Genomic DNA, 26,128 nt, shown 5'->3' on the forward strand with positions numbered 1-26,128 from the left:
TTGACCAAAGGTCTATTGCCTATCTACCAAAACCTTTTCAAGACTTAGGTGACTCCTCTTAGGCTACGATTAGGAAACTACTCCAACTTCGGTTACAAGCTGAAAGCTCAGTGAATTGGATCTCCAGGGTTTGCAAATACCCTCAGCTGGGCTAAAGGGCACAGAATCTCTAGCGCTCCCTACAGCTCACACTTTGAACCTACCTAACCACAGAAAACGCGAGTTACCAAGGATCGGCTCCCTGGCTCCACTTTTTTTTTTTCCTGCTTAAAAAATCGGGTGAAGGTGGTGGTGGGGGGGGGGAAGGACTGAAAAGGCGAACCAAAGGATTAATCACTTCTCCCCATTACATCAGCAGCCCCCGCCCTTCCCTCCGAGCACCTCCTCTCCTAGAATCGTCGCTACGCACTAGCGCTCTCTTCGCCCACCCCCCGCTCTATTATATGCCCTGATACCTCCCCATTATCACCCGCCCCACCACACTCCCCCATCCCTCCTTCCCCCTCCTCGGCGAGGGAGGGAGGAAACCCGAGAGAGGAAACAGGGCGTTGAAGGAAGGGACTCCGCCATAAGAGCGGAGGCCCCATTGGCCTGAAGGTTGTATGGGAGCTCTCCATTGGCTGCTTGGCTGGAATCCCCGCCCATCTGCTTCCCCGCCCACTCACCCCTCCCCCCGCCGCCCCGCGGCCCTCCCCCGCGCCCCTGGCCAGCCCCGCGGCGGGGAGGGACCCACTGGGCGAGTGGAGGCTCCGGCGGTGTCAATGGCTCCTCCTGCCACGGAGCAGCAGCAGAAGCAGCGGCGACGGGGTTGAGGAGGAGGAGGAGGAGGAGGAGGAGGAGGAAAGGTTCCTTTAAGGAGGAGGAACGACGACGCCTCTTTTTCCCTCTATCTCCTCCCTTCACACTCATTTCCCCTTCGCCGAGGAGAGAAGGGGGGGGAGGAGAGAGAAGAGGCCGAAGAAAGAGAGAAAAAATTCCTCACAGAAATCTCTTTCAGGGGGTGTGGGGGGAGGAAGAGGAAAAAAAAGAGCCGGGCGCCCCCTGCTCCCTCCCTCCCTTCTCTCCCTCTCTTCTCCTCCTTCTCCCTTCCTCGCCCGCCCGCCCACTCCCCCCGCCGCCGGAGACGCCGCTCGGGAGTCGGCGGGACCGGAGTCTGTCTCCTCACCCGCCGACGCCGCGCTTCGCCTCGGGATCCCCAGGCGGGCGGACGCCCTTTCTTTCTTTCGCTCTGCCCGTCTTTCTGTCTCCGTCCCTCGCGGCCGCCCCGCCCGGCGGCCTCGGCCTTCCCCGTGCGTCAGGCCCGCCCGCCCGGCCTCGCTCGGTCTCTGTCTCCGCGGGCCTTTCTCTCGGACTCGGGGTCTCGCTCGCCCCCTCCGCCCTTCCCATCTCCCCTTCCCCTCGCCCCCTTTCCTTCCTCCCCCTCCCCACCCCCTTCTCCTGCCCCGGAGCTCGCAGTGCGTGTGCGTGTGTGTGTGTGTCCCTCCGCCAACGCCGCCACCTCAGCCCGGCAAATGAACTCCGTCCGAGCCGCCAACCGGAGACCCAGGCGAGTGTCGCGGCCGCGCCCGGTGCAGCAACAGCAGCAGCAGCCCCCGCAGCAGCCGCCGCCGCAGCCGCCCCAGCAGCAGCCGCAGCAGCAGCCTCCGCCGCCGCCGCAGCAGCAGCAGCAGCCTCCGCCGCCGCCACCGCCGCCTCCGCCGCTGCCTCAGGAGCGGAACAACGCCGGCGAGAGGGGTAAGGCCGCGCTCCCTCCCCGCCGCCCGCCGGCTCGGGCGCCGGCCGGCCGGGGCCCGCGGGAAGGAAGGCCGGGGCGGGCGGGGGAGGCCTGTGCGCCCCGGGGGTGGGAGACGGCGGCCGAGCGGAGGCGGGTCCGCCGGTGCCGCAGTGTCAGCCCGGCCCGGGCCCCGGCTGGCAGGAAAAGCCGCGGCTTCCCCACTCGCCCGGGCTCTCGCTCAGGCCGCGCTTTGTTTGGTTGCGGGGGCTCGGCACCCTCTACCCCCACCCATCCTTTGGCTTCTCGCCTGGCTCACGGACCCCGCAGGAGTCTGTTGGTGGCTAGGGTGGGGGGAGGCAGAGGGTGGGATTTCCCCCTTTTCTAAAACTGCCTTCCACGGTTTCGCCTCCCCCTTCCTCACAGAAGGTGGGGGGAACAACTGGGAGTGATCGGGCGGTGGGGCTGGCTGGGGAACTTGTTTTCCCCCTTTTCTCTGTTAGCCTCCCCCTTCCTGTGGAGGAGGGGGAAGGGGGGGAATCCGAGTGGTCTGTGGTGTTGGCCGGGGAACTTGTTTCCCCCACCCCCCTCCCTAGTCACGGGGTAGGGGGAGCAGCGACTACTCTCCCAACCCCTCAGTGTTTGCTGCGCAGTTTGGCTTTAGTTACAGAACCCTTGGGAAGGACCCGTTAAATCAAGACCTTTAAATAAATAAATATAGAATCCATCGGCCATTTCCAGCCCCCTCCCTCGCGTGCGGTGCAGTTACCCTTCCGCTCTATCGACCACCCCTCTCGCCTGTCCTCCCCTAGCGAACCCCTACGCCACCGTGCCACCCTCCGTCTCCTAGTGGGGTTTGAACGCCCCTTGCTTCCAACTGGCCCCTTGGGAGAGTGTGAGTGTGTGCTGTGTCCAAGGCCTAGTGAAATGTGTCATTTGGACCCAACTGTGCTGCTCTGTCTGGTAACCACCATTGTCTAAGGGCTGAGGCTCCCGGGGGTTGGATTCTTGGTTTAGCAAAAATAATGTTCAGTTCTACTTTGATGATGTGGTTATTTTGGGAGGTTTATGAGGTAGGGTGTTGCACCTTGGTCTCCAAACGTAACTATTCTCTTTATTAATTAGCTGCTCTCAGTGGGGGTGGAGGTCGGTACCATATTTATGTGTACGGTTGTTGTTTTAAGGAGGAGGGGAATTGTTAGGAGACATTTTGCGTGTTTTCGTTGGAGGATTAAGGTTAATTTTACATGCGTTGGTTGTCACACCTCCTTTGATTAAGGGAATTGAGATTAAATGCCTTTTAAAAATTAGACATTGTTTCCTTAAAAACTGTTTCAATGTTGTACTGGACGAAAATATTTAAATGGAAAAGAGAGATGATAATCTGAGAAATACTTCAAAGGGTTTTCACTAGTCACTGTTACAGATAGTCCTTGAGAAAGCAGTTTGTTATACGTTGCTTGAAAGAATGTGATGTGTCAAGCCAGTTAGAGGTCTTGTATAACATTATTTGCTATTGGCAAATATGTTTTAATGATTCTTTGATACATTTACCATTTTTTTTGTAAATTAAAAATATTTGTAGTTTCATCATTTCCTTTCACATTTGCATATCAGGGTTTTCCTGTGTTCCATTCAAATAATACCCAAGTCTCCTTCCACTCTATGTTGTGTCACAAAATTTTTTGAGAAAACAGTGACACTAGATTGAAATCCTGGTATAGTAAGGATTTAATTGCTAGAAGTAAGTAAGTGTTTTCAAGGTGTACTGATTTGTTCATACCATTAGGGCTGAATCAAATCTGTTTGGCCAAACTTAATTTAGTCTCATTGTGTATTTTAAAATATTCTGAGTCTCCTTTTCATGGTGTGTGTAATTTCAAACTTAGTTGAGGTACTTTTATCTTGGATACTTTTCTTCATTTGTGTGAATTATTAGCTGCTAAAGCCTGTTTCCTTTTGAAGTAAAGTGACTTGGTTGTTGGCATTGACATGCCAGAGTGTCAGTTTTCTTTTCATTCATGTGCATAAGCTGACTGACAAAGATGTTCATGAAATCAAGATTTCGGTATGTACCTAACCAGATAGTAAATCAGATGCACTGTAGAATTGTTGCTTTGCTGCAGCTAGTAGAAACTGTTCTGGAGATTCTATGTTGGCACAGAGGGGAAAAGAACTTGCTGATTAGCCTTCAGGGAAAAGGCTGTGGGTCTTTTAGAGGGCAAATAAATGGCTTTAAAATGAATAAAACATTAAGCTAAATTAAAAGACTAGTAAAGTTTTTGCCAGATTTATATAAAAAATGTAATTCTTCAAAAATTGGCAATTTGATTACTTTTTTAAAATGTACAGTTCACATAATGATCAGAAGTTAGCCAAAAGGAATACTTTTTATTTTAAAAGTTTTATGGAGCTTGCGGAGTGTCACTATTTCTGGTTTGGATAGGAGAGATGTTGTTGTTTGTTTAAGAATATGCTGGGTTTCATAATTTTGACAAGGTAATTAAGGAACTACAGCTAACACGTGTGTGTTTTACTTTTTTTTTTTTTTATTTTTTTTTTTTTTTACTATTAATGGCTATGTAACACTTACATTAGGGTTTGGATAGAGTTACATAATAGTGGATCAGACAGCTTTCCTGGTCAGGAATTGAAGTCAGACTCACTGTTTTTAAGACAAGTGAAATCTGTCTCTATATTTCATATAAAGGATGGATTTTTGGCTTTTTAGTGGTAATAGAATAGTTACAAGATAGTATTTTTTTTCAGGCAGAAATTTTGTCAGGGCTGGCTTTTAGTTGCTTATTCACCCACAAGTTAATTCGTCTAAAAACTTCCTTGATATTCCTTAAACACACACACACACTCTCTCTCTCTCTTTCTTGTGTATGTAATGGCCAATTTGAAGTAGAAAGGAACAGTCTTCTAGAGTGAATTTTTATAAGGACTTTTCAAGCCTTCCATGGGGGAGAATTACTTATAACCCACATTGGGAAATAATTGGCCTGGGTGTTTCATGGAATGCTGTCTTCACTCATGTTATCTGAAATGGCCCACTGTCTTAAGATGGAATACTAATCATTATATGTTTTAGTCTTTTAGTTTAAGTTCCAGAGTTTAGGATTTCACGTACTACTTTAGTAGAAAGTAATTTGTGTTGCGCATAGGGACACTTTGATAATACATTTCAGACTCCGTGAATCTGGAAGTAGTGTGGAGTTAGATTTTTTTTATTTATTTTCTTTTAAAAACCCTAAAAGGATTTCGCTTTTGCACCTTGTTCTGCTGAATTTATTTGAATATCTCTTTGGTAGTTTTTTTCTAGGAGAAGTATGAGGAAAGCTTATAAGCCTGAAGAAGTGCTGTGTATTCTGAGCACTTTTAGCTTGTAGTTAAAATTGATTACTTTGAATAGGTAATAAATGCACAGATTTTAAAATTCCAGTTTCTTGCCTACACCTGCCTCACATACCAGATTCTCCTACTTGGAATCAATCACTATTATTAGTTTCTCATTTATTATGTTTTAATAAAAGATGAAATTTGACAACTGAAAATCTTGATATGGAAGTTTTTGAAAATAGGTGTAATTTCTTTCTGTAGAAAATTCATAGGATTCTTTTGAAGTTCTGAAATTTTAACTATGTGATAATTTATAGTTAAATTTAATGAATACAATATATTAATGGGTATTGCTATTAATTTCTAGTCTGCAATAATTGTACAGAGTAAAATAGTAATCAGTCTTTTTAATTTCATATTTGTGGAATAAAAATCTCACCTGTGACCCTGGAACTACAGGGTTTTGTTTTAACTAAACTTATTGAAGTAATTGAGTTCATATAGTATTACATGAAACATTCCTGATGGAGCTTCTTTATTTGTAATATGCAGCAACCAGGAAACTCTTTAGCGTTCTAGTCATGCATGCTAATCATACTTTCTGTGGGCTTATTCTAGCTCATGATATTTTACCTTCAGGTTCTTCAGAATAAGGAACTTACAGAATACAAGAATAAGGAACTTCTGCAACCTTTTTTGATAGAAGAGTTCTGGACAAGGGACATGATTTTTTCCTGTTTTAGGAATTAAGTACTGTGGGGCATTGCTCTCCCTTCTTGTGGCTAAACCTTCAAAATTTTTACATCCATGAAAGGAGAGATGTCACCCATTTTTTTGTGTGTGTTTGGGGAGGAGAGCCTGTTTTCTCAAAGCTTACAAATTCTTTGAGGGGTAGGAATGAGATAGTGACAATGCCAGTGTTAAAGTTGTGCTGATGAGGCTTATGGGTTGTCACTATACTGCTTTTCTCTCTTTACTGGAAGTTCTGGCAAACCCACAGACAGATCAGCCAACTTGGAGACGTACCAGGTAAAGCAAGAACTACCAGTAGATCCTGACCTGTTAGGACCTCTGGACTTAAATTTGTCAGAATTCAGGGCTAGCGAGTATTATTCTAAGCCCCCCCCCCCCCGTTTGTCTTAATTTTGAAGCTAAACAGTCTATAATTATTTCAACTTGAGGTTTTTTTATTGTCCTCCAATTTATTTCTAACTAATAAGTTACTCTTATTTTGTGTCTATCTTGTCCCACTAGTCTCTGAAGGGTTATTTTCTTTTAGACTACTAATTTAATCAGCCCTTTGAATTGCATTCTCAACTTCCAGAGAATTCCAGTTTATGTGAGGTTGCTGACCAGGTACACCCAAACTGTAGTTGTTACCCTTTGAAAATAAAATTCTAAAGAAGCAAAATATGAGTTGAGACAGTTGGACAGTATGATAGAGCTCAGAGTTACAGCTAGCTAAATGGGGGTTCTGATCCTGACTACACCATCAACAGGCTTTTTGACATGGGGCAAGCAGTGTAAACTCTTGGAGCCTTACTTCTTTATCTTTAAGATGGGGATGATAATACTTGCCTTATGGAATAATTATTGCTGAGAGATTTAAGTATCTATCACTTGAGAGATGCTCAGTGAATGGCAGCTTTTAAAAATATTAAAAATAATAGTAAGGAATGGAATCGGTTGTATATAAAACTAAACTCAAGAGATAAAATGTGCATGAGTCATTAGTTTCTGGCATACCCGAAAATGCAATCTAGGTGACTTCGTATAACCTTAGGGAGACTGGTTTATAATTATAAGAATGAATTGAAATAGTCTTTAACGAAAAAGTAAGGAGACAGAAGAAATTGGTATTGAGAAAAATAATAATAAACATAGGCCTCTTTCTGCTTATGTACTAGAATCTATGCCAGATACTTTCTTAGACACTATGTCTTTTAACCCTTTTAGCAATTCTGTAAGATAGACAATCAGCAGTGAGTATTCATAGTAAATGGCAGAGAAGAATTTCAAAATTGATTTATATCACTGAGTCTTCCCATAAACAAGAGGAGATAACAAAATGCGTTTGGCAGAATGTCTTCATCATATTCAGGGGACGGAATAACCTAGTCTTTGAAGCACATCTGTCCCCTATCTTAACACCTCCATTTTACTGAAAGCTGGTAGAGTATAGTCTGATGCCGTTGATAAACATCTGCTTTCACGTTTTCTTTTTTTTTCTTTTTTGATTTTATTTATTTATTTGAGAGAGAGAATGAGAAATAGAGAGCACAAGAGGGAAGAGGGTCAGAGGGAGAAGCAGACTCCCTGCTGAGCAGGAAGCCTGATGTGGGACTTGATCCCGGGACTCCAGGATCATGACCTGAGCCGAAGGCAGTCGCTTAACCAACTGAGCCACCCAGGCGCCCTGCTTTCACATTTTCTAAGTAACCTTCTGATCATAATTTTACCTCTAATGTAGATCTGTCTCCGGAAGAGATTGCACTGATTGGCCAGCATGTTTTTCCAGCTTGTTGAGATCACTAAGCATTCATTGTACAAAAAGGGGTAGATTTCCCCTGGATAACTCATAAATTATGAGTAAAAGGTGTTAAGTCATTTTAGCTCAGGGTTATAGACTAGACTATTTCAGGAAGGAAAAAAATATGAGTTCAATTATTCTTCAGTGGTAATTTTGACAGGTTTGTGGACTGAATATCCTCTTGTCACCAAAGCTTGATGTCTTTAGATGTCTAGCCTGGGGCTTTTATATATGTTAGGTTAACGCAAGAAATGTGTGTAAACTTAATCCTTAGAAAATAGAGAAATGAAACTAACTAACTTCTCTTATAATTTATTTTAGTTTAAGGAAATATCAAAAATATTTGCTTTAAAAATGAATAGATTGTGTATTTTTTTGTTCTAAAAAACCCCAAATAAGATAGTGTATTAAAGCAAATTTAAGTTCTGTATGTTAGTGGCTTAATCTCCCCAGTTTCTAAAGACCCAGTTGTCAAATATTTAGCCCTTGTAACGAATGGAAGATTGTGTGACTATGTTCAAAAAAAGAAAAAAAAATGATTAAATGCCGTTCTCTCAGCTGGTGGCTAAACCTTTAAAAACAATATGGAATACTTCCACATCTTATGAGAGAAGAGGTACCATTCATCTTCTTTGTGAAGAGAGCCTACTTTTCTGTTTTCTCAGAGCTTTGAAATTGAGTGATAGAAATGGAGTAATAACCTGTGCTTTAAAATTACTTTTCTGGTAATAGTGAAAATCTTAGCTTCACTGTTTTCTTCTGGTGTGCAACAACACTCATTTTCCAGATGGTCAAGTTACGTTGTGTCAAATTTTTTTTTTCCTCAGAGCAGAATTAACTGGCTGTTATAGGGATTCAGTCTTTGGCATTGATTTCTTTAGTACCATGTATTGATAACGGACTTAAATCCGTTTAGCCTTTGCTAGTTTGCTGACTTGAGTTTAGATACGAGAATTCTTTTTACACTCAAGTATTGATTTTGTATCTTACATCCAGAGTGTATAACATAGTATGTATAAGACCACATGGCTTTATGAGAATCTGACACTTAGGAGGAAGCAAGTGGGGAAGAGGAAGAACATAGAACTCTTTTTTTATTCACCTGTTATATTTTGAGTTGGACAGGGTTGGTATATATACGTCATTAGTAATTGTTTCTTCCCACATAATCATACATCCTTGGGGAAAAAAACAGGCTTTAAGGAAAATTAGAAGTGATGTAGAATTTAACAAATGGAAAGTAGAAATCATTCCAGGTTTGTATCATGGCAGAGATAAAGGATCAAAGAAGAAGTGTTTGAAAGAAATGGGGGTGGGTGAGGACACTGTGTTTTGAAATTGAATGTTACTGGCAAAGTGACTGTATGGTAAAAGAAATTGTGGAATCACTCATTTTTCTGTTAAAAGTAGCCACAGATCTACTGAACAGTTGTATGACTGATAACTTCATAATCCTTTGAAATGCATTTGCATTTTTAAGAAACTGATCACTTAGTCAAATTTTGGTATTTTAGACCCAGTAAAAGAGATAGAAATAAGTGATTTGGACAAAGACCTTTTGGATAGGAATGCTTCCTCATAGACAGAATAAGCATGTAGGGGCGGAAGAGTCTTGGAAGAATCACTTACCTCACACGTTCATTGTTTTTCCTGATCTACTTCTGACCCTAAAATTTTTCTTAAAAGTTTTACTTTTTATTTTCTCAGAAGACTTAATTTTGGGTTGGGGATGGGAATGGAGAGAAAAAAAAGAATTAGAGCAGGTAGGAGTGGCAGTATGTATGGGTCATTTAAATTAGCAGTGGTCATTTGAATTAGAAACAGTCTACATATAATTATGTACGTATACTATATATAACTATATTTAAGTTGTCAAAATAATTTTATTAGGTTTTTTAAACTAAGGTTTTATTTTTTATTTTATTTTTTTAAAGATTTTATTTATTTATTTGACAGAGAGAGACACAGTGAGAGAGGCAACATAAGCAGGGGGAATGGGAGAGGGAGAAGCAGGCTTCCCGCAGAGCAGGGAGCCCGATGCGGAGCTCGATCCAGGACCCTGGGATCATGACCCGAGCCGAAGGCAGATGCCCAACGACTGAGCCACCTAGGCCACCCCTAAACTAAGGTTTTAATGAAAGTATACAAGTGCACAAATCATTGGTGTATTACTTGATGACTTTACACAAAGTAAGCATATTTGTGTAGCCAGTAATACTAGATCAAGAAATAAACACTACCAGCATCCCAGAAGTGGTATTCATTCCCATCCCAGCCTTCCCACTCATTATCCCCAATCCTATTTTTCTAACGGCTGGGATTAGTTTTGTCTCTTGAACTTTATATAAATGTAATCACCCAGTATGTATTTCTATGTGTCTGGCTTCTTTCACTCAATATTTGTTTCATCCATGTTGTTGCTTGTAGCAATAGTCTGTTCATTCTTGCTGCTGTATAATAGTACATTGTATGCGTATACTACAATTTATTCATTGTACGATTAAAAGACGGAGTTTTCATCTTTGGCTGTCAGAAATAGTGCTCCTATGAGCATTTTTTTTTTTTAAAGATGTTCTTTATTTATTTAAGAGGGAGAGAATGAGAGAGACAGCATTAGAGGAGAGAGGGTCAGAGGGAGAAGCAGACTCCCTGCTGAGCAGGGAGCCCGATGCGGGACTCGATCCCGGGACTCCAGGATCATGACCTGAGCTGAAGGCAGTTGCTTAACCAACTGAGCCACCCAGACGCCCCTCCTATGAGCATTTTCTGTATATCTTTTGGTGAACACATGTACACATTCCTGGTAAGTTTTATACATCAACATTATACCATTAGTTATCTTTTCTCAGAGGCAGAGCTTCCATTTTTACATGGGAGGTAAAATAGCTTTAAGACAGATATGGATATGGCATCTCATAAGTAATGTTGCTAAAACGATTTTATTTCAGATATTAATGTTTTTCTTAAGTCTTTTGGTAGGTATGCTGTAAGTCCAGCATTAGAAAGTTTACCCATTAACTTAATACACTATAATTTTCCCCAAAGGTTGTAAGTTATTTTGAGGAGGAAGGAAATCTTTTTTTTAAATATAGGAATTTTCAAAAATACTGTGTACTTTAATGTGTGATTCTAAGCCTTCATTCCAGAAATTATTTCTTTTTGCTACTGCCGTACTTCTGTTTCTCCATTTCAGTTTGGAATCCTGTTCCTTACTACTTTTAAGCTTATCCTTTTAACTCCTGTGAAAATATTCTGCTTTTATTTGGTTGATTGTTTCACTTTCTTTCTACATACATACATCTGTGAAATGCTATTAAGATGAGGGTTTGTAGAAGAAGATAGCAGGAGGGGAAGAATGAAGGGGAGTAAGTTGGAGGGGGAGACGAACCATGAGAGACTATGGACTCTGAGAAACAAACTAGTTCTAGAGGGGAGGAGGGTGGGGAGATGGGTTAGCCTGGTGATGGGTATTAAAGAGGGCAAGTTCTGCATGGAGCACTGGGTGTTACGCACAAACAATGAATCATAGAACACTACATCAAGAACTAATGATGTAATGTATGGTGATTAACATAACAATAAAAATTTTAAAAAAAGATGAAGGTTTGTTATGACCCCTTGCTGTCTGATACATGTTCTACCCTTTAATCATTTATCGAATTACGTTTGTGCCACAATTAGAAAGTTGTTGCCTGGCTGGCTCAGTTGGTAGAGCGTCCAGCTCTTGCTATAGGGGTTCTGAGTTCAAGCCCCACTTTGGGCATGGAGCCTACTTAAAAAAAAGTTGTTGCAGCCCAGAGTTTAAGCTAAGTTATAGCATGCTTCTGTATATGATTAAGAAAGAAACATGTGGCTAGTGAAGGAAATTACCTGCAGAGTTGGGGTAATTCATCTTGTTTTCATGGTGTCTTCTTCATTGCATTCATTGTTTAGCCTTTATATCTAGAAACTGAAAGTAGACAGGTTTAAATTAGGTTATGTGTTGCCAGAATCTAAGATCTTCAATTGCAGAGATAACACCACTTTAAGTTTCTTCATAACATCTGTAGTCCCACATACAAGTAGTTGTAACTCAGGGTGCCTTTGTGGATTTTTTTCTGATGCTGTCTTAGTCTCTACTGCAACGTCTTACAGGGAACCTGTCCTCTATTTCTGAGTCATTTGATTTGAGAACCTTTTAGCTGAAATCTTTAAAGCTGAAAAACTAAGCTGAGAGATCTGGGTCTAGTGAGCTTGTCCAGGGTTTGTAAAGTCAAGTCTGGTTTTAGAGGACTAGAAAAATGTTACATACCAATCATAGACATGCATTGAGAACACATACAGTATGCTCTCTGAAACTTGGAATATGCACTCTTGATTTGTGAAATGTCTAAAAATTTTTGGTGAAATGTTAGCAGTGTCTCGGAATGGAGGTGAGATGATTTTTGTTACTCTTTCTACATTTCTGCACAGATTCCATATACACATACTGTATATAGAATCTGGAAGGAAAGAGGTTTGTATTTTTAAAAAGATTTTAATAGTTGTGATTGTGATGTGAACTTACAGTATTTGGTCTGATGATAAAGTTCTCACATAGGTATTTTAAACTTGAGTAAGAGCTTAAAATTTCTCAGTGCTCTGTGTTTTAACTGCTTATTTATTTATGGACATTTTTAGTTTGTATCCACAGCAACTTTAGGATAATAATTGCTTATATATATCATTTATAGGAGATGAGGATAACTAATGATAAAGTCAGAATTCGGAATTAAAAACAAATTGGTTACTTGAGACTGAGCCAGTGATTCTGTCTTTCTAGGATAAGTTTGTGACGATAGGTTATGTAAATACAAATACATAGAAACAGTATTTTAATTACTTGCCTGGCTGAATGATGGAAATTTAGTGTGCAGACAATTAGAAAAGCAGAACTTAATACTGGTCATAACAGGTGGCTATTTCTTTTGTACCCTGGTGGTATGGACTCATGTCAATTTGATAATTTTATGTGGAAGATATTTTCTTCTCACAAAACTGGAGTTAGCCCTGAAAGAATTAATGACTGTCAATTTATTAAGTTGAAACAGATTGCTAAGGGAAATTGTTTCACCATTATCAGTTAAAAAAGAAACAACAAACCAACCTTCCCTTTCTAAGATACTGTATTCTTAAAAGTTTTGGATTGTGGGACCTAATGTGTTTGAGAATAAATAACCCGAAGTGGCTTTCAAAAAATATGGGTCTTTGCAGCCTAAAATTAGCTATTAGATTTGGAATTAACTCATCTCACATTTGACCAGTCTTTTGATCATCTTATAGACTACTTGTAAACCTTAACCAAGAGAAAACATTTTCTTATTAGAAAATATACTAAAAATCTTCATTGAAATAGGTGAATGTTTTTGTTTTGTTTTTAAAGGGGCTTTGGGGCGCCTGGGTGGCTCAGTTGGTTAAGCGTATGCTTCTTCAGCTCAGGTCATGATCCCAGGGTCCTGGGGTTGAGCCCTGTATCGGGCTCCCTGATCATTGGAGAGTCTGCATCTGCCTCTGACTCCCCCCCCCCCCCGCTTGTGCTCTCTCGCTCGCTCACTGTCCCTCAAATAAATAAATAAAATCTTTAAAAAAATAATAATAATAGGGACTACTAGGGGCACCTGGGTGGCACAGTTAAGCATCTGACTTTTGCTTTCAGCTCAGGTCATGATCTCAGAGTTAGGAGATCAAGCCCAGCATCAGGCTCTGCACTTAATGGGTAGTCTGCTTTTCTCTCCCTCCCCCTCTCGCCCCCTCATGCTCTCTCTGTCTCTCAAATAAATCTTAAAAAAAAATAGGGATTACTGATAAGGTTTAGGGCAGATCAATCATTAAGTGTAGATTCTAGATAGTAATCAGCATAGTTTTATGAAGAGCTGATTACAGATGAATTTACAGTATTTTCCTGAAACAGTGACTTAGGTAGCTGAAGAAGGAACAAGAGGAATATAGGTGGATTTAAATACAGCTTTTATTTTATGAAGTAGTCATATTGGTGTTGTAGTTGGGAAAATTTTACAAGTTGTATTATATGGAAGCTACAAGTTACAAAAATAGTGCTAACCATTTGCAAATAGACATTTAGTAAATAGTTATTTCTGTTTCCCTTCAGCTTCCTTCTCTGGACCAAGATTTGTTCATATAATTACTAATTTAAGCTATTGAGCATATTAAGTTCATAGATTTAAAAAAAAAATGGGCTGGGGTTAAGTACCTGAAAAACCAAGAATAGAAATCAAATTACCTTGAATGGTCTGTAAAGAAAAAAAAGTGCCTTCATCTTTGTAGAAACAGCAAAAAAGTGAGTAGTCGCTTAGAAATGTTGAACCAGAACTAAGTATAGCAGAAAACAATATGGACTGCAGTTGAATGAATCATCCTAAAGTGTGTTTTTGTGTGTGTAAACACATGATACCATTTTATAGTAATAAGACTTGTAAAATGTTGAAGTGGTTGAAAAATATGTCTGTTAGAAAATTTTGGGGGGGGGCACCTGGGTGGCTCAGATGGTTAAGCGTCTGCCTTTGGCTCAGGTCATGATCCCAGGGTCCTGGGATCGAGTCCCCCATCGAGTCCCCTGCTCCTTGGGAACCTGCTTCTCCCTCTGCTTCTCTCTCTCTCTCTCTGTCTCTCATGAATAAATAAAATAAAATCTTCAAAAAAAGAAATTTTTAAAGATTTTATTTATTTAACAGAAGACACTGCGAGAGAGGGAACACAAGCAGGGGGAGTGTAGGAGGGAGAAGCAGGCTTTCCACGGAGCAGGGAGCCCGATGTGGGGCTCGATGTGGGGCTCTATCCCAGGAGCCTGGGATCATGACCTGAGCCGAAGGCAGACGCTTAACGACTGAGCCACCCAGACGCCCCGTCTATTAGAAAAATTTAAGTGTTATTCTAAAGAGGGATAAGCTGAAGGGTGGCTAAACCTTTCACATGGTTGAAAGTAATTTTTTCTTTTTAAAGATTTTACTTACTTGACACACAGAGCACAAGCAGGGGGAGCAGCAGGCAGAGGGAGAGGGTGAGGGAGAAAGCAGGCTCCCCACTGAGCAGGGAACTTGATATGGGGCTCCATCCCAGGACTCCAGGACCATGACCTTAGCTGAAGGCAGAAGCTTAACCAGCTGAGCCACCCAGGCGCCCTGGTTGAAAGTAATTCTTTTTTATTTATTTATTTATTTATTCATGAAAGAGAGAGAGAGAGAGGCAGAGGGAGAAGCAGGCTCCCAAGGAGCAGGGAGCCCGATGCGGGACTCGATCCCAGGACCCTGGGATCATGACCTGAGCCGAAGGCAGATGCTTAACCATCTGAGCCACCCAGGTGCCCCAGGTTGAAAGTAATTCTTAAAGATGTTGCTCAGTTATTTTTCCGTATGCTCAGAAGACAGCTGGGGGAAACGAATTTAAATTATTAGATTGATGATTTACCCTGGTATAAAGAACATCTGGTAAACATCTAAAGTAGGTCACTAAAGAAGAAAATATACCTTGCTTTTTTGGTGTCAGCTATTAGGATTAGATACTTTAATTACCTTAGCGATGGTAAATTAGTTAGAAATTTTAGAATGTTGGATATAAAACTATAGTCCCAATTCTTGAGGTTTATTTACTTGTTCAAGGTGGTGGTTGGAATTAGAGCCCTAGTCTGCTGACTTCCAGTCAGTGATGGTGGTTATCATTCTGTTCATTTTCAGTTTAGTGATTTGTTAAGCCTATTGATCTGATAGTTTTCTGTAATTCCTTAGTTGAACTAAACAAAAGCTAATTTTTTAGAATACTTGTGCTCAGTAACTTAAAAAAGATATGGAAGTAAATTTTAATAGCTTATTTCTTATAGATCGACTTAATATTTTAAGTCTGTACTGGTATAAAAAGAAGGCAGTTGTATTATTCAGTATAAGGTGAACCATATTGATAATAGATTCATGTAAAGATTCCCAGGGCAAAGTTCTTTTCCACTGTGAATTCAAGTGCCCATTTATGATAATGGTATTTCAGATCAATAAGGAAATTATTTATCAATAAACGATAGTGAGACTATTGATTATTCATTTAGAGAAGCATTCAGTTAATTTCCTACTTTGTATAATACCAAAAAATACATTTCAAATGGTTAAAGAGCTTTTTTTTAATTAAAAATATTTTTTACTAAAGTAAAAACATTTAGCATGATACCTACCCTTTTAAACCAAGTTTTAAGTGTACAATACAATATTGCTAACTATCGGCAAGATGATGTTCATTAGATCTGAAGAACTTACTTACCTTACATAACTGAAACGTTATACCCATTGAATAGCAACTCATTTCCTTTTCTTCCTGAGCCCCTAGAAACCACTATCCTATACTCTACTTTTATGAGTTCAGTTTTAGATACTTCATGTAAGTGGAATCATATATTTGTCCTACTCTAAGTGACTTATTTCACTCAGCATAATGTCCTCCAAATAAGAGCTCAGTATTTTTAGAAAATCATAGAAGAAATTAGAAGAAAGTACTTTTTCCTCAGCAGTGCCAGAAAGAATCGAGTCATTAAGGAAATATCAAGAAATTGACTACATGAATGGAAAGTTCTGCGCAATGAAGGGTGCTAATAAAGTGTCAAGGCAAATAATAATCGACTGGAAAAAAATTTGCACTTTCTCTAACATACAAATGATTAATATCATAGGAGTTTTTTTTTTTACACATACTGCATTATTTGTTTCAGAGGTACAGATCTGTGATTCAACAGTCTTGCACAATTCACAGCGCTCACCATAGCACATACCCTCCCTATCATAGGAGTTTTTATGAAAAAATTATACATAAAATATTGCTTATTTAACTGAATCTTCTTTCTAAAAAGTACCTTTCATCCCATTCCCTTCTCACTTCTACCCTCTCAGAAGCAGCAACTATCATGAATTAGATAAGAACCTGTTCATTCCGTTTTTATCTTTTTTATTTATTTTTAAAAGATTTTATTTATTTATTTGACAGACACAGCAAAAGAAGGAACACAAGCAGAGGGAGTGGGAGAGGGAGAAGCAGGCTCCCCGCTGAGCAGAGAGCCCGATGCAGGCGCTGGATCCCAGGAGCCTGGGATCATGACCTGAGCCAAAAGTAGATGCTTAATGACTGAGCCACCCAGGCACCCCCATTTTTATCTTTTTTAAAAAAATATTTATTTGAGAGAGCGTGCGAGTGTGCACAAGTGGAAGGAGGGCCAGAAGGAGAGAGAGAAGCATACTCCCTGCAGAGCGGGAAGCCTGATTTGGGGCTCCATCCCAGGACCCTGAGATCATGACCTGACCCCAAGGCAGTTGTGTAACCAACTGAGCCACCCAGGCGTCCCTATTCATTCCGTTTTTAAATACTTTTACATATTTGTGTGAATCTGTAAACAGTTAGTTGTACGTTGTTATGGTTGTTACTGTGGGAAAATAAAAGCTTGCCTTCAGGATGTTTAGTGCAGTAAACAGGAACATAAAATATTCTCTCTAAATGTTTAATGTGTAAGTGCCAAGTAAATGGTATAAATCATGAGTGCCTGGCACTCTAGAAATTTTTAAGTGATTTTTGAGTGAATGAATATAGAAGTATATAAAATTTAAAGGAAAAGTCTGTTCTTTTCTCTTCCTCTGACCTACCACACCCCAGAGGTAACTCTTAACTGTGTGTGGATGTTTACTGTTGAGTTTTTTTATGTATGTGTATATAAATACACATACTTTATTAAAAAGAAACCACACTATATTAATTTGTATATTAAGTATTGGTTTTTACTTAAGTATATTCTGGGCATTTTTCTGTGTCAATATAAATCTAAAATTACCTCATTTATTTTTTTATAGTTGCAGAATAGTTCATTATATGAATGGACCATGATTTATGTTAAATATACATCTGTTGATTAATATTCAGGTTCTTAATTTTTGCTATTATAGTATTGAAGTAAACATTTTTGTAGAAATATCTTAACATGTTTATGTCACAATTTTGGTTTCATAAAAGTGAGTTATTGAATTAAAGGGATTTTTGCATTTTAAAGTTTGATAAATGTTGCCAAATTTGTTTTTTTTTTTTTAAATAATCCCACCATTAATGTATGAGGTTAAATGTTAATGAATGTATACATGAAATGCTTAAAAGTGGAGGGGAAACTAGTCTGAGAGCTGAAATGGTTTGAAAAGACTTGCTAGAGAAAGTGAATGCTTAAACTAGATCTTGAAGAATGAGTATGTCACAGATAAAGAAAAGGGAAAAAAAGGATATTCTTAGTAAGAGGAAATGGGCCAGACAGGGAACATGGAAGAGTTACCAGGACAGAATTTTAACTCCGTCATCATATTCTGTTCATCTCTCAGTTCACTTTGTCTTGGTGTTTCTTTTCCAGAAAGAAGTTTAAAGTTGAGTTAGGCACTCTCCTGTTTTCAAGGCTTTACCACCTGTAGAATAATCTAAATTCTTCTTTCTTTCTTTCTTTTTTTAAAGATTTTATTTATTTATTTGGCAGAGAGATACAGAGACAGAACAAGTAGGCAGAGAGGCAGGCAGAGGGAGAGGGAGAAGCAGGCTCCCCGCCGAGCGGGGAGCCCGATGGGGAGCCCGATGCGGGGCTCAATCCCAGGACCCTGGGATTATGACCTGAGCCGAAGGCAGCCGCTTAACCAACTGAGGCACCCAGGCGCCCCAGAATAATCTAAATTCTTTAGTCCAGATTCAAAGTCTATACTTCGGCTGCCCTTTTTTTTTTTTTTTTTTGGTATGATTCTTCTTTTGACAGGCTTATCTACAGATTGTTCTTTAGTGAATCGTATAGTTTGCTACTTTTTTTTTTTTGCATTCTTGCAAATTTTTGAACTCCGTGGTTCCTTCAGTATTTAATCACTTGTTTTTGAGTTCCCATGCTTTTGTGGTAGCTACCAATATCTCAGCCTCAGGTGCTTACTGTCATTTACATTTATGTAAACATAAAGATCCATAAATGCTTAATATGTGGATTATCAGTAAATATTTCATAGTATTTTCTGTAATCTTGCTTAATGTTTTTATTTATAATACAATTGGCAGTGAAGTTTCTGAAAAATCACCAAAACCTATTTTCCGTATTAATAGGTATCTGAAATCAGTGTATGCACTTCTAATAAACAATAGAAATGATATATCATTTATATATTAAGCATAACAAGAAAATGTTTTTGAAAGCACTTAAGTAGCAATTAGGTAGCTTTATATCCATGGGAAGACACAAGCAATTTTGGTAATAACTACTATTTAGTGGTTGTGATATTAATAGCAATCATTTATTGATTATTCTAGGTAGACAGTAAATGCGTGTTTTATTTTTACAACAGCCCCCATCACGTAGATAATATATGCCTTTTACATATGAGGACTTAGAATTGAAGTAAAACCTATTTCCATGTTGATACTGTACTTTACTGAACAGTTATTTAGCAGGATAAATACAAAAAAAAAAAAGTTTACTTCTGAGTGCTCCATAGTGAAATTGTACAATATAATAGAGTTCTTTAAAATGAAAAAAAACAGAGTGCCTACGCAAAAATATCAGTTATACTAAAGTGTGTTTACCAGAACAGTAATTTCCAGAAGTTAGTAGAATACTCTTTCCTCAAAATGTAGAGGTAATACAGTTGTTTAACTTGAATTCTATGCCCATTTAAACTTGAGTTATCAGCAAGAATGAGGTCCAAAATGAGTATATACACAACAATTAAGAGTTCATCACCTGTAAAAACTTGATGCAAGAACCAAAGGATATACTTGAGCAGGAAGAATAGTAAACTAGAGAGAGGGAGAAATTGGATAAATACATCATGAGCAAAGAATTGGTAAAATATAATAACAAATCAAGTAGACTATTGATTGTAAATATGTATACTATTTTTAAAGGTAGAACCAAAATACTAGACAGTTACAAGAAAGTTGGAAGAAAGGGGATTACATTGAGTCAAGAGTGCTACAATTCAGGGCTACAACCTGGCTGGTTGAGTTGATAGAGCATGCAACTCTTTGATTTGGGGTTGTGAGTTCGAGCCCCAGGTTGGGTATAGAGATTACTTAAAAATAAAATCTAAAAAAAAAAAAAAAAAAAAAAAGTGCTAAAAATTCTTTTTTCACAAGAAGTGAGTACAGAAATTCTGAGAATTCCAAGGCATCTTACAAAAATAGCTATTTTTGTGTCACTGCAGCCAGACTATCTGGATGAAATCCTAGCTTATCCCTTACTAGCTGTGTGACATTAAGGTTACTACAACTTCCTGTGCCTAAATTTTCTTATCTATAAATGGGATGACAGTAATCCTCATAGTGTTATGGGGAGGATTATGTGCAATGCGCATAAAGCCATTAGAACACTACTCAATACATGTAAGCACTCAGTACATGTTTGCTGCTGCTGCTTTTATTTCTTTTACCTTAAGGGTAACCTTGAAAAGAATAGAAGAAAATCTATGACTTACAGGCCTGCAGAACTCAAATAAGAGAATGAAGAAAGCTTACCCCTTAGTATACCATCAAGATCAATTGGACTAATTTTAATTTTCTATATTATTTTTTGAGCACTTCTAACCACTTAAAAGCATTGGTAGTTTATTACTTTTATTCTTTCTTAGAGATCTTCCAAAGAGCAGAAAAATTTTACTTTTTAAAGAAATCATTCTATGGGGGTGCCTGGGTGGCTCAGTCGGTCAAGTGTCTGCCTTTGGCTCAGGTCATGATCCCAGAGTCCTGGGATGGAGCCCCACATCGGGCTCTCTGCTCAGTGGGGAGCCTGCTTCTCCCTCTCCCTCTGCCTGCCGCTCCCCCTGCTTGTGCTGTCTTCCTGTCAAATAAATAAATAAAATCTTAAAAAAGAAATCATTCTATGTTGCATGAATCCGTCAGGCCCTTCTTATAAATCTAAGGTTCATTATTGAATCTCGGTGATCTTTTTGTGTATCTTGAAATATTTTGCTGTTTTTAAGAGTTTTATCATTACCACTAATTATTTCCTGCTGTGCAAAAAAAAATAATAAAACAAGAATGATGGAATCCACTAGAAGGAAGGTATAATAGTGAAATAGTCATTTTTCAGATTTTTTTTATTGCATGTATTGCATCCTTCAAAAAGGTGTAGAAGAGGAGGAGAAATATACAGGTAAGAAGAGAGACTTCCTGTGTCTCTCTGTCAAATAAATAAATAAAATCTTTAAAAGAAGAAGAAGATAAATACAAGGTGAGAAATAGCACTTTAGACCTGAGCTGTACAGTATGGAAGCCACTTGCCACATATGACTATATTTAAATCAATTAAAATTCATAGAATTTAAAATTCAGTTCCTCAGTCACATTAACCATGAAGCGGTTATATAGAGGGAATGTAGCAGTCTATTAGCTTCATTTCACTATGGCTACCATATTGGACTACAAAGTATAGAGCATTTTCATCATTGCAGAAAATTTTTTTTTTAAGATTTTATTTATTTGACAGTGAGAACAAGCAGAGGGAGCAGCAGAGGGAAGGGAGAAGCAGGCTCCCCACTGAGCAGGGAGCCCGATGTGGGGCTCCATCTCAGGAACCTGGGAACATGACCTGAGCCAAAGGCAGATGCTTAAACAACTGAGCCACCCAGGCTCCCCAGTTGGAGAAGATTCTTAGAGAAAATCCCTGCTAAGCAGGGAGCCCCGTGTGGGACTCAATCCCAGAACCCTGGGATCATGACCTGAGCCAAAGGCAGATGCTTAAACAACTGAAAACTTCTCCAGTTGGAGAAGATTCTTAGAGAAAAAATTCTTAGAGAAAATCCCTGCTAAGCAGGGAGCCCCGTGTGGGACTTGATTCCAGGACCCTGGAATCATGACCTGCGACAAAGGCAGATGCTTAACCGACTGAGCCACCCAGGCACCCTAAAAATAACCTTTTCAAAATAAATAATAGAGTAGCATTGTTTTACATTTTTGTAAATCTGATGTCTCCCCCAAAGTTTGTTGAAAGTTGGTATGTTAGAATCTAACCCCCAATGTGATTGTATTTGGAGGTGGGGCCTTTGGAAGGGGATTAGGTCACTAGAGTAGAGCCCTCTTTAATGGTATGAGTGCCCTTATAAGAAGAGGCCATAGAGTTAGCTCCCTTTTTTCCACCGTGTTAGAATCCTAGAAGTCAGTCGGTCATTTGTAGCCTGGAAAAGGGCCTTCACCAGAGCCTAACCATGTTGACTTTATGATCTTGGACTTCCAGCCTACAGAACTGTGTAAAATAAATTTCTGTTATTGATAAGTCAGTTTATTTTGTTACAGCATCCTGAGCTAAGACACATTGCTTCCCCTAGAGCAAGTGATGTAAAAGGGACCAAACAGGAAGCCACTGTGCCTTTTATGACCTCTTTGAGTGAAATTTCTAGTCATTAGAGGGAAGTCACTAAGTTTAGCCAGTATTAGGGAAGGAGAATAAGGCTTCACTCATGAAGGGAGAAGTATCAAAGAATTTGTGGACTTTCTGAAACTACTACACTGGATAATGCCAAATGTTAATAGGAGTATAGACACTGCAGCCTTTCCAGAGATCTGTCTAGCAGTACTTAAGAATATGAACGGCCTATAGCCTAGTAATTTCATTTCTAGATTTGTATCTCCAGGTATTTGTAAGAATTTCATAGGGGATACGTACATGGATGTTTACTGCAGTATTGTTTGTAGCAGCAGAAGTTGGAGGCAGTCCAGTCGTCTCATACTAGCCTCAGTGTAGATGGGTAAAATTCGTGAATGCACACTGTATTAGTGTCCTAGAGCTTCCATAACCAAGTATCACAAACTGGGTGGCTTAAAACAACAGAAATGTATTCTCTCATAGTCCTGAAGGCTAGAATCCAAAATCAAGGGGTGAGCAGGGCCATGTTCCCTCTGAGACTCTGGGTAGAATCCTTCCTAGATCATGGTGGTGGCTCTTAACCCTTGGATCGCCCCTGTATCAATCCATTCTTTGCCTCAGTTGTCATATGGCATTCTCCCTGTGTCTCTTCACATGGTGTTTTGCTCTTATAAGGACATCAGTTATAATAGATTAGAGCCACCTAATGACCTCATTTTAACTTGGTTACATCTACAAAGACTATTTCCAAATAAGGTCACACTTATTAGATCACCACCTACCAGTGGTTAGGACTTCAGCATATCCTTGAGGGATACAATTTAATCCATACAGCAGTTAGAAGCAACAAATTAGATGTACACATGCGCATAGTATATATCAGGAAATGTAAGAAATAGAAGGATGAGGTAGTAACAATAACATTTATATAAATGAAAAATCAATGTATGTTAAGAGTTCTCCAGAGAAACAAACCAATAGGATGGAGATAATAAATCTGTATATAAATAGATAGGTTGAGAGAGAGATACTAAGAGATTGAGAGAGATTATGAGGAACTGGCTCAGATGATTATAGAGGCTGGGAAGTCAAAATCTGCAGTGTGGGCCAGCAGGATGGAGACCCAGGATAGCTGATGGTGCAGATGAGGTCCAAAGACAGTCTGCTGGAGGGTTTCCTCTTGCTTGGCAAAGCTCTTTTTGTTCTAATCAAACCTACAGCTGATTGAGGCCCACCCACATTATGGAGGGCAGTCTGCTTACTCAGAGTTTACCAATTTAATGTTAATCTTGTCCAAAATGTTCTCCAAGTTGACACATAAAATTAAACGTCACAAGCCCACCCTTTGTCAGACTGACACCCATAGACCTCTCCTTAAATCTTACTTAGAATCCACATAGATAATAACAAGGTCATACTTCTACCCAACATACAAATATTCTGTGTACAACCCAAAACACCCTAAACCTTTCGCCAAAGAGGATGCAAAATCCTTGATGTTTAATTTTTCTCTTTGATATCCCATAACTTAAATATTGTTATGTTATTTTTATATGTACTTTATAATAAGTATGATGTAAAGTATTATATATATCTTATGTTAAATGATAAGGAAATAAAAGAGGGAAGAAAAAGATACTTTATATAAATATACATAGGCACACAAACATATAAGGAAGAAATACTCATGACAGTTACAGTCCTCATTTCTGTAACTGATCCCATAGTCATAGCTGGTATTCATAGCTACTTTTGTCCAATACCCATTTTTGCCTTTAGCAAGTAACTCAGCTGGTCATAGTTCTTGGAACAGTGACCCAAACCTTCATTCCTGAAAGGTCTGAGCCATTAGTAGTCTTGCCTGAATTGCATTGTAGTTTTCCATTGATTTTAATAACAGGGCATGGTAACATGGAGAGATGCCCTTGAGGATCTCCTGTACTCCAGACACACTCTTTTTACCTCTTTTGCGGAGTGGCAGTCCAGATTCCCCTTGGTCCATCCATCCAAACAGCATAGTAGCTCCCTTCTTTGACTGTTTATTCAGGAGCATGAGGTGTTCAAAATGTCCAGGTGGCAGTTTTAACTTCCGCTTAGTTCAGTGGGGTCATTGTTACGTCTTCTGGTGGAAGCATTCCTTTCTTTTTGGAACTAAGACCTCTAGACCACTAGTAGAGCATACGGTCACGGAGTCAGCAAAAATTTTGTAGATGGGTCACTAGGAGTAATAGTAAGTGGTGCCACTTCCATTTCTACCCCTTGATTCCTGGAATGTGCATTCTGTCTGAGAGAAACATCACTGTATATCAAATACTAATATTCCCAGAGAATCTGGCCTCAGCCCTGCAAGGTATTGCCATCAGGCTGGTACTATAACTGAATCTTCAAAAGGCCGTTTTATCATTCTGTCAAGCCATTTGCTTCAGAATGCTAGGGCACGTGGTAAGTAAGACCAGTGGATTCTACCAGCATGGGCCCATTGCTGTACTTTGTTTGCATGGAGTTAATAAGCTTGATCAGAAGCAGTGCTATAACCATGAGCATGGATAAAGCATTCTGTAAGTCCACAGATGGTAGTTTAGGTAGAAGCTTTGCATTCAGGGTAGGCAAATACATATCCAGAATAAGTATCTATACCAGTAAGAACAAATGCATCTCCCATGATGAAAGCAGGTCCAGTGTAATCAGCCTGCTACCAGGCTGATCACCCCAGGGAATGGTGCCATATAAGAGATTCAGTTTGACCTGCCTTGGTGAGTCGAAGTCCCAAGTTGCTGAGTCCAGGTATAACTGCCATTCTTGTCACCCCACCCGCTTTGTTCATGAGTCCATTGTGGGCTTATGGCATGGGAAAAGAGATGGCTGAGAAAAGAGACTGACTGGTATCCACAGAACAGGTCATCTTACCCACTTGATTATTCACATCTTCCTCTGCTGAGGTCACCCTTCGGTGGGCCTTGACATGAGACACAAAGATCTTAATGTTTTCACCCATTCAGAGAGGTCTGTCCTCATACCTCTTTCCCAGACTCACCTGTCACCAGTTTTCCAATTGTGTTCCTTCCAAGTCACTGACCATCTAGCCAAACCATGGACCACAGCCCATGAATTGGTATTTAATCACATGTCTGGCCATTTTTCCTTCCAAGCAAAATGAACAACCTGGTGCCATGCTCAAAGTTCTGCCCCCAAGGAGGATTTCCCTTTACCACTGTCTTTCAGGGATGCCCCAGAAAGAAGCTGTAGTGTTGCAGCTGTCTGTGTTCAGGGAGTGTCTGCATATCATGCAGAACCATCTGTAAACTAAGCTTGAGTTCTTTCTCTGTCAGCTGATGGGATGGAACTCCCCAGGAAGCTCTAGGTGCAGGCTAGAGGAGAGCAGGTGGTGTGGCAGGGGTAGGAACCGTGGACATTTGGGCTACATCTTCATGGATCTTCCTTGTGCCTTCAGGATGTGTTAGGACCCCCATTTGATGACTTGAGTGCTGCCATGTAGGCCCAACTTTGTGGCGCGGTAGGTCAGATAACACCCAGGTAGTGATGAGCAGCTCAGGTCACGTGGGAACTTGATGTGACCCATGGTTAAGTGTTTTCTGTCTCGGCTAAGGCCCAGTAGCAGGTCAAAAGCTGTTTCTTAAAAGGAGAGAAGTTATCTGCAGAGGATGGCAGGGCTTCACTCCAAATACCTAAAGTCCTCTGCTGCCGTTTTCCTCTAGGAGCTTGCCAAAGGTCCAGACATCATCCTTGTCTGCCATTGACACTTCCTGCACCATTAGATCTCCTGGATCACGTAGCATGTGTCAGAACAGCTTACATGGCAATTTGGACCTGTTGCAGAGCCTTCTCCTGTTCTGAGCCCCACTTAAAACTAGCACCTTTTTTGGTCACTTAGTAAATGGGCCAGAGTAACACACCCAGATGAGGAAGGAATGTGTTGCCTCCCAAATCAGAAGAGGCCCACTAGGCATTGTGCGTTTGTTTGCTTTTTCATTGTAGGGGGCCAGATGCAACAGCTTATCATTCACCTTAGAAAGGATATTTCAACATACCTCATACCACTGGACTCATAGAAATTTCATAGAAGTTAAAGGCCCCTGAATTTTTGCCAGATTTAATTTCCCATCTCCAGGTGTGTAATAAGTGTCTTAAAATTAAGTCTGGTAGTTGCTACTTCTTT

General features: G+C 40.1%; 1 protein-coding gene across 1 annotated transcript in view; it reads left to right on the forward strand.

The window, feature by feature from the left end:
• Positions 1–723: 723 nt before the first annotated feature.
• Positions 724–26,128, forward strand: part of FBXO11 (F-box protein 11) — an 84,663-nt gene continuing 59,258 nt past the window's right edge. The window contains exon 1 of the mRNA XM_025868869.2: positions 724–1,734. Coding sequence (XP_025724654.1) covers positions 1,512–1,734 — 223 coding nt within the window. The 5' untranslated portion in view covers positions 724–1,511. The remainder of the gene's footprint in view (positions 1,735–26,128) is intronic.

This window comes from Callorhinus ursinus, unplaced genomic scaffold (genome assembly GCF_003265705.2).
Source record: "Callorhinus ursinus isolate GAN/ISIS: 27379988/994484 unplaced genomic scaffold, GSC_fseal_2.0 scaffold10, whole genome shotgun sequence".
In the NCBI taxonomy this organism is placed as follows: domain Eukaryota; kingdom Metazoa; phylum Chordata; class Mammalia; order Carnivora; family Otariidae; genus Callorhinus; species Callorhinus ursinus.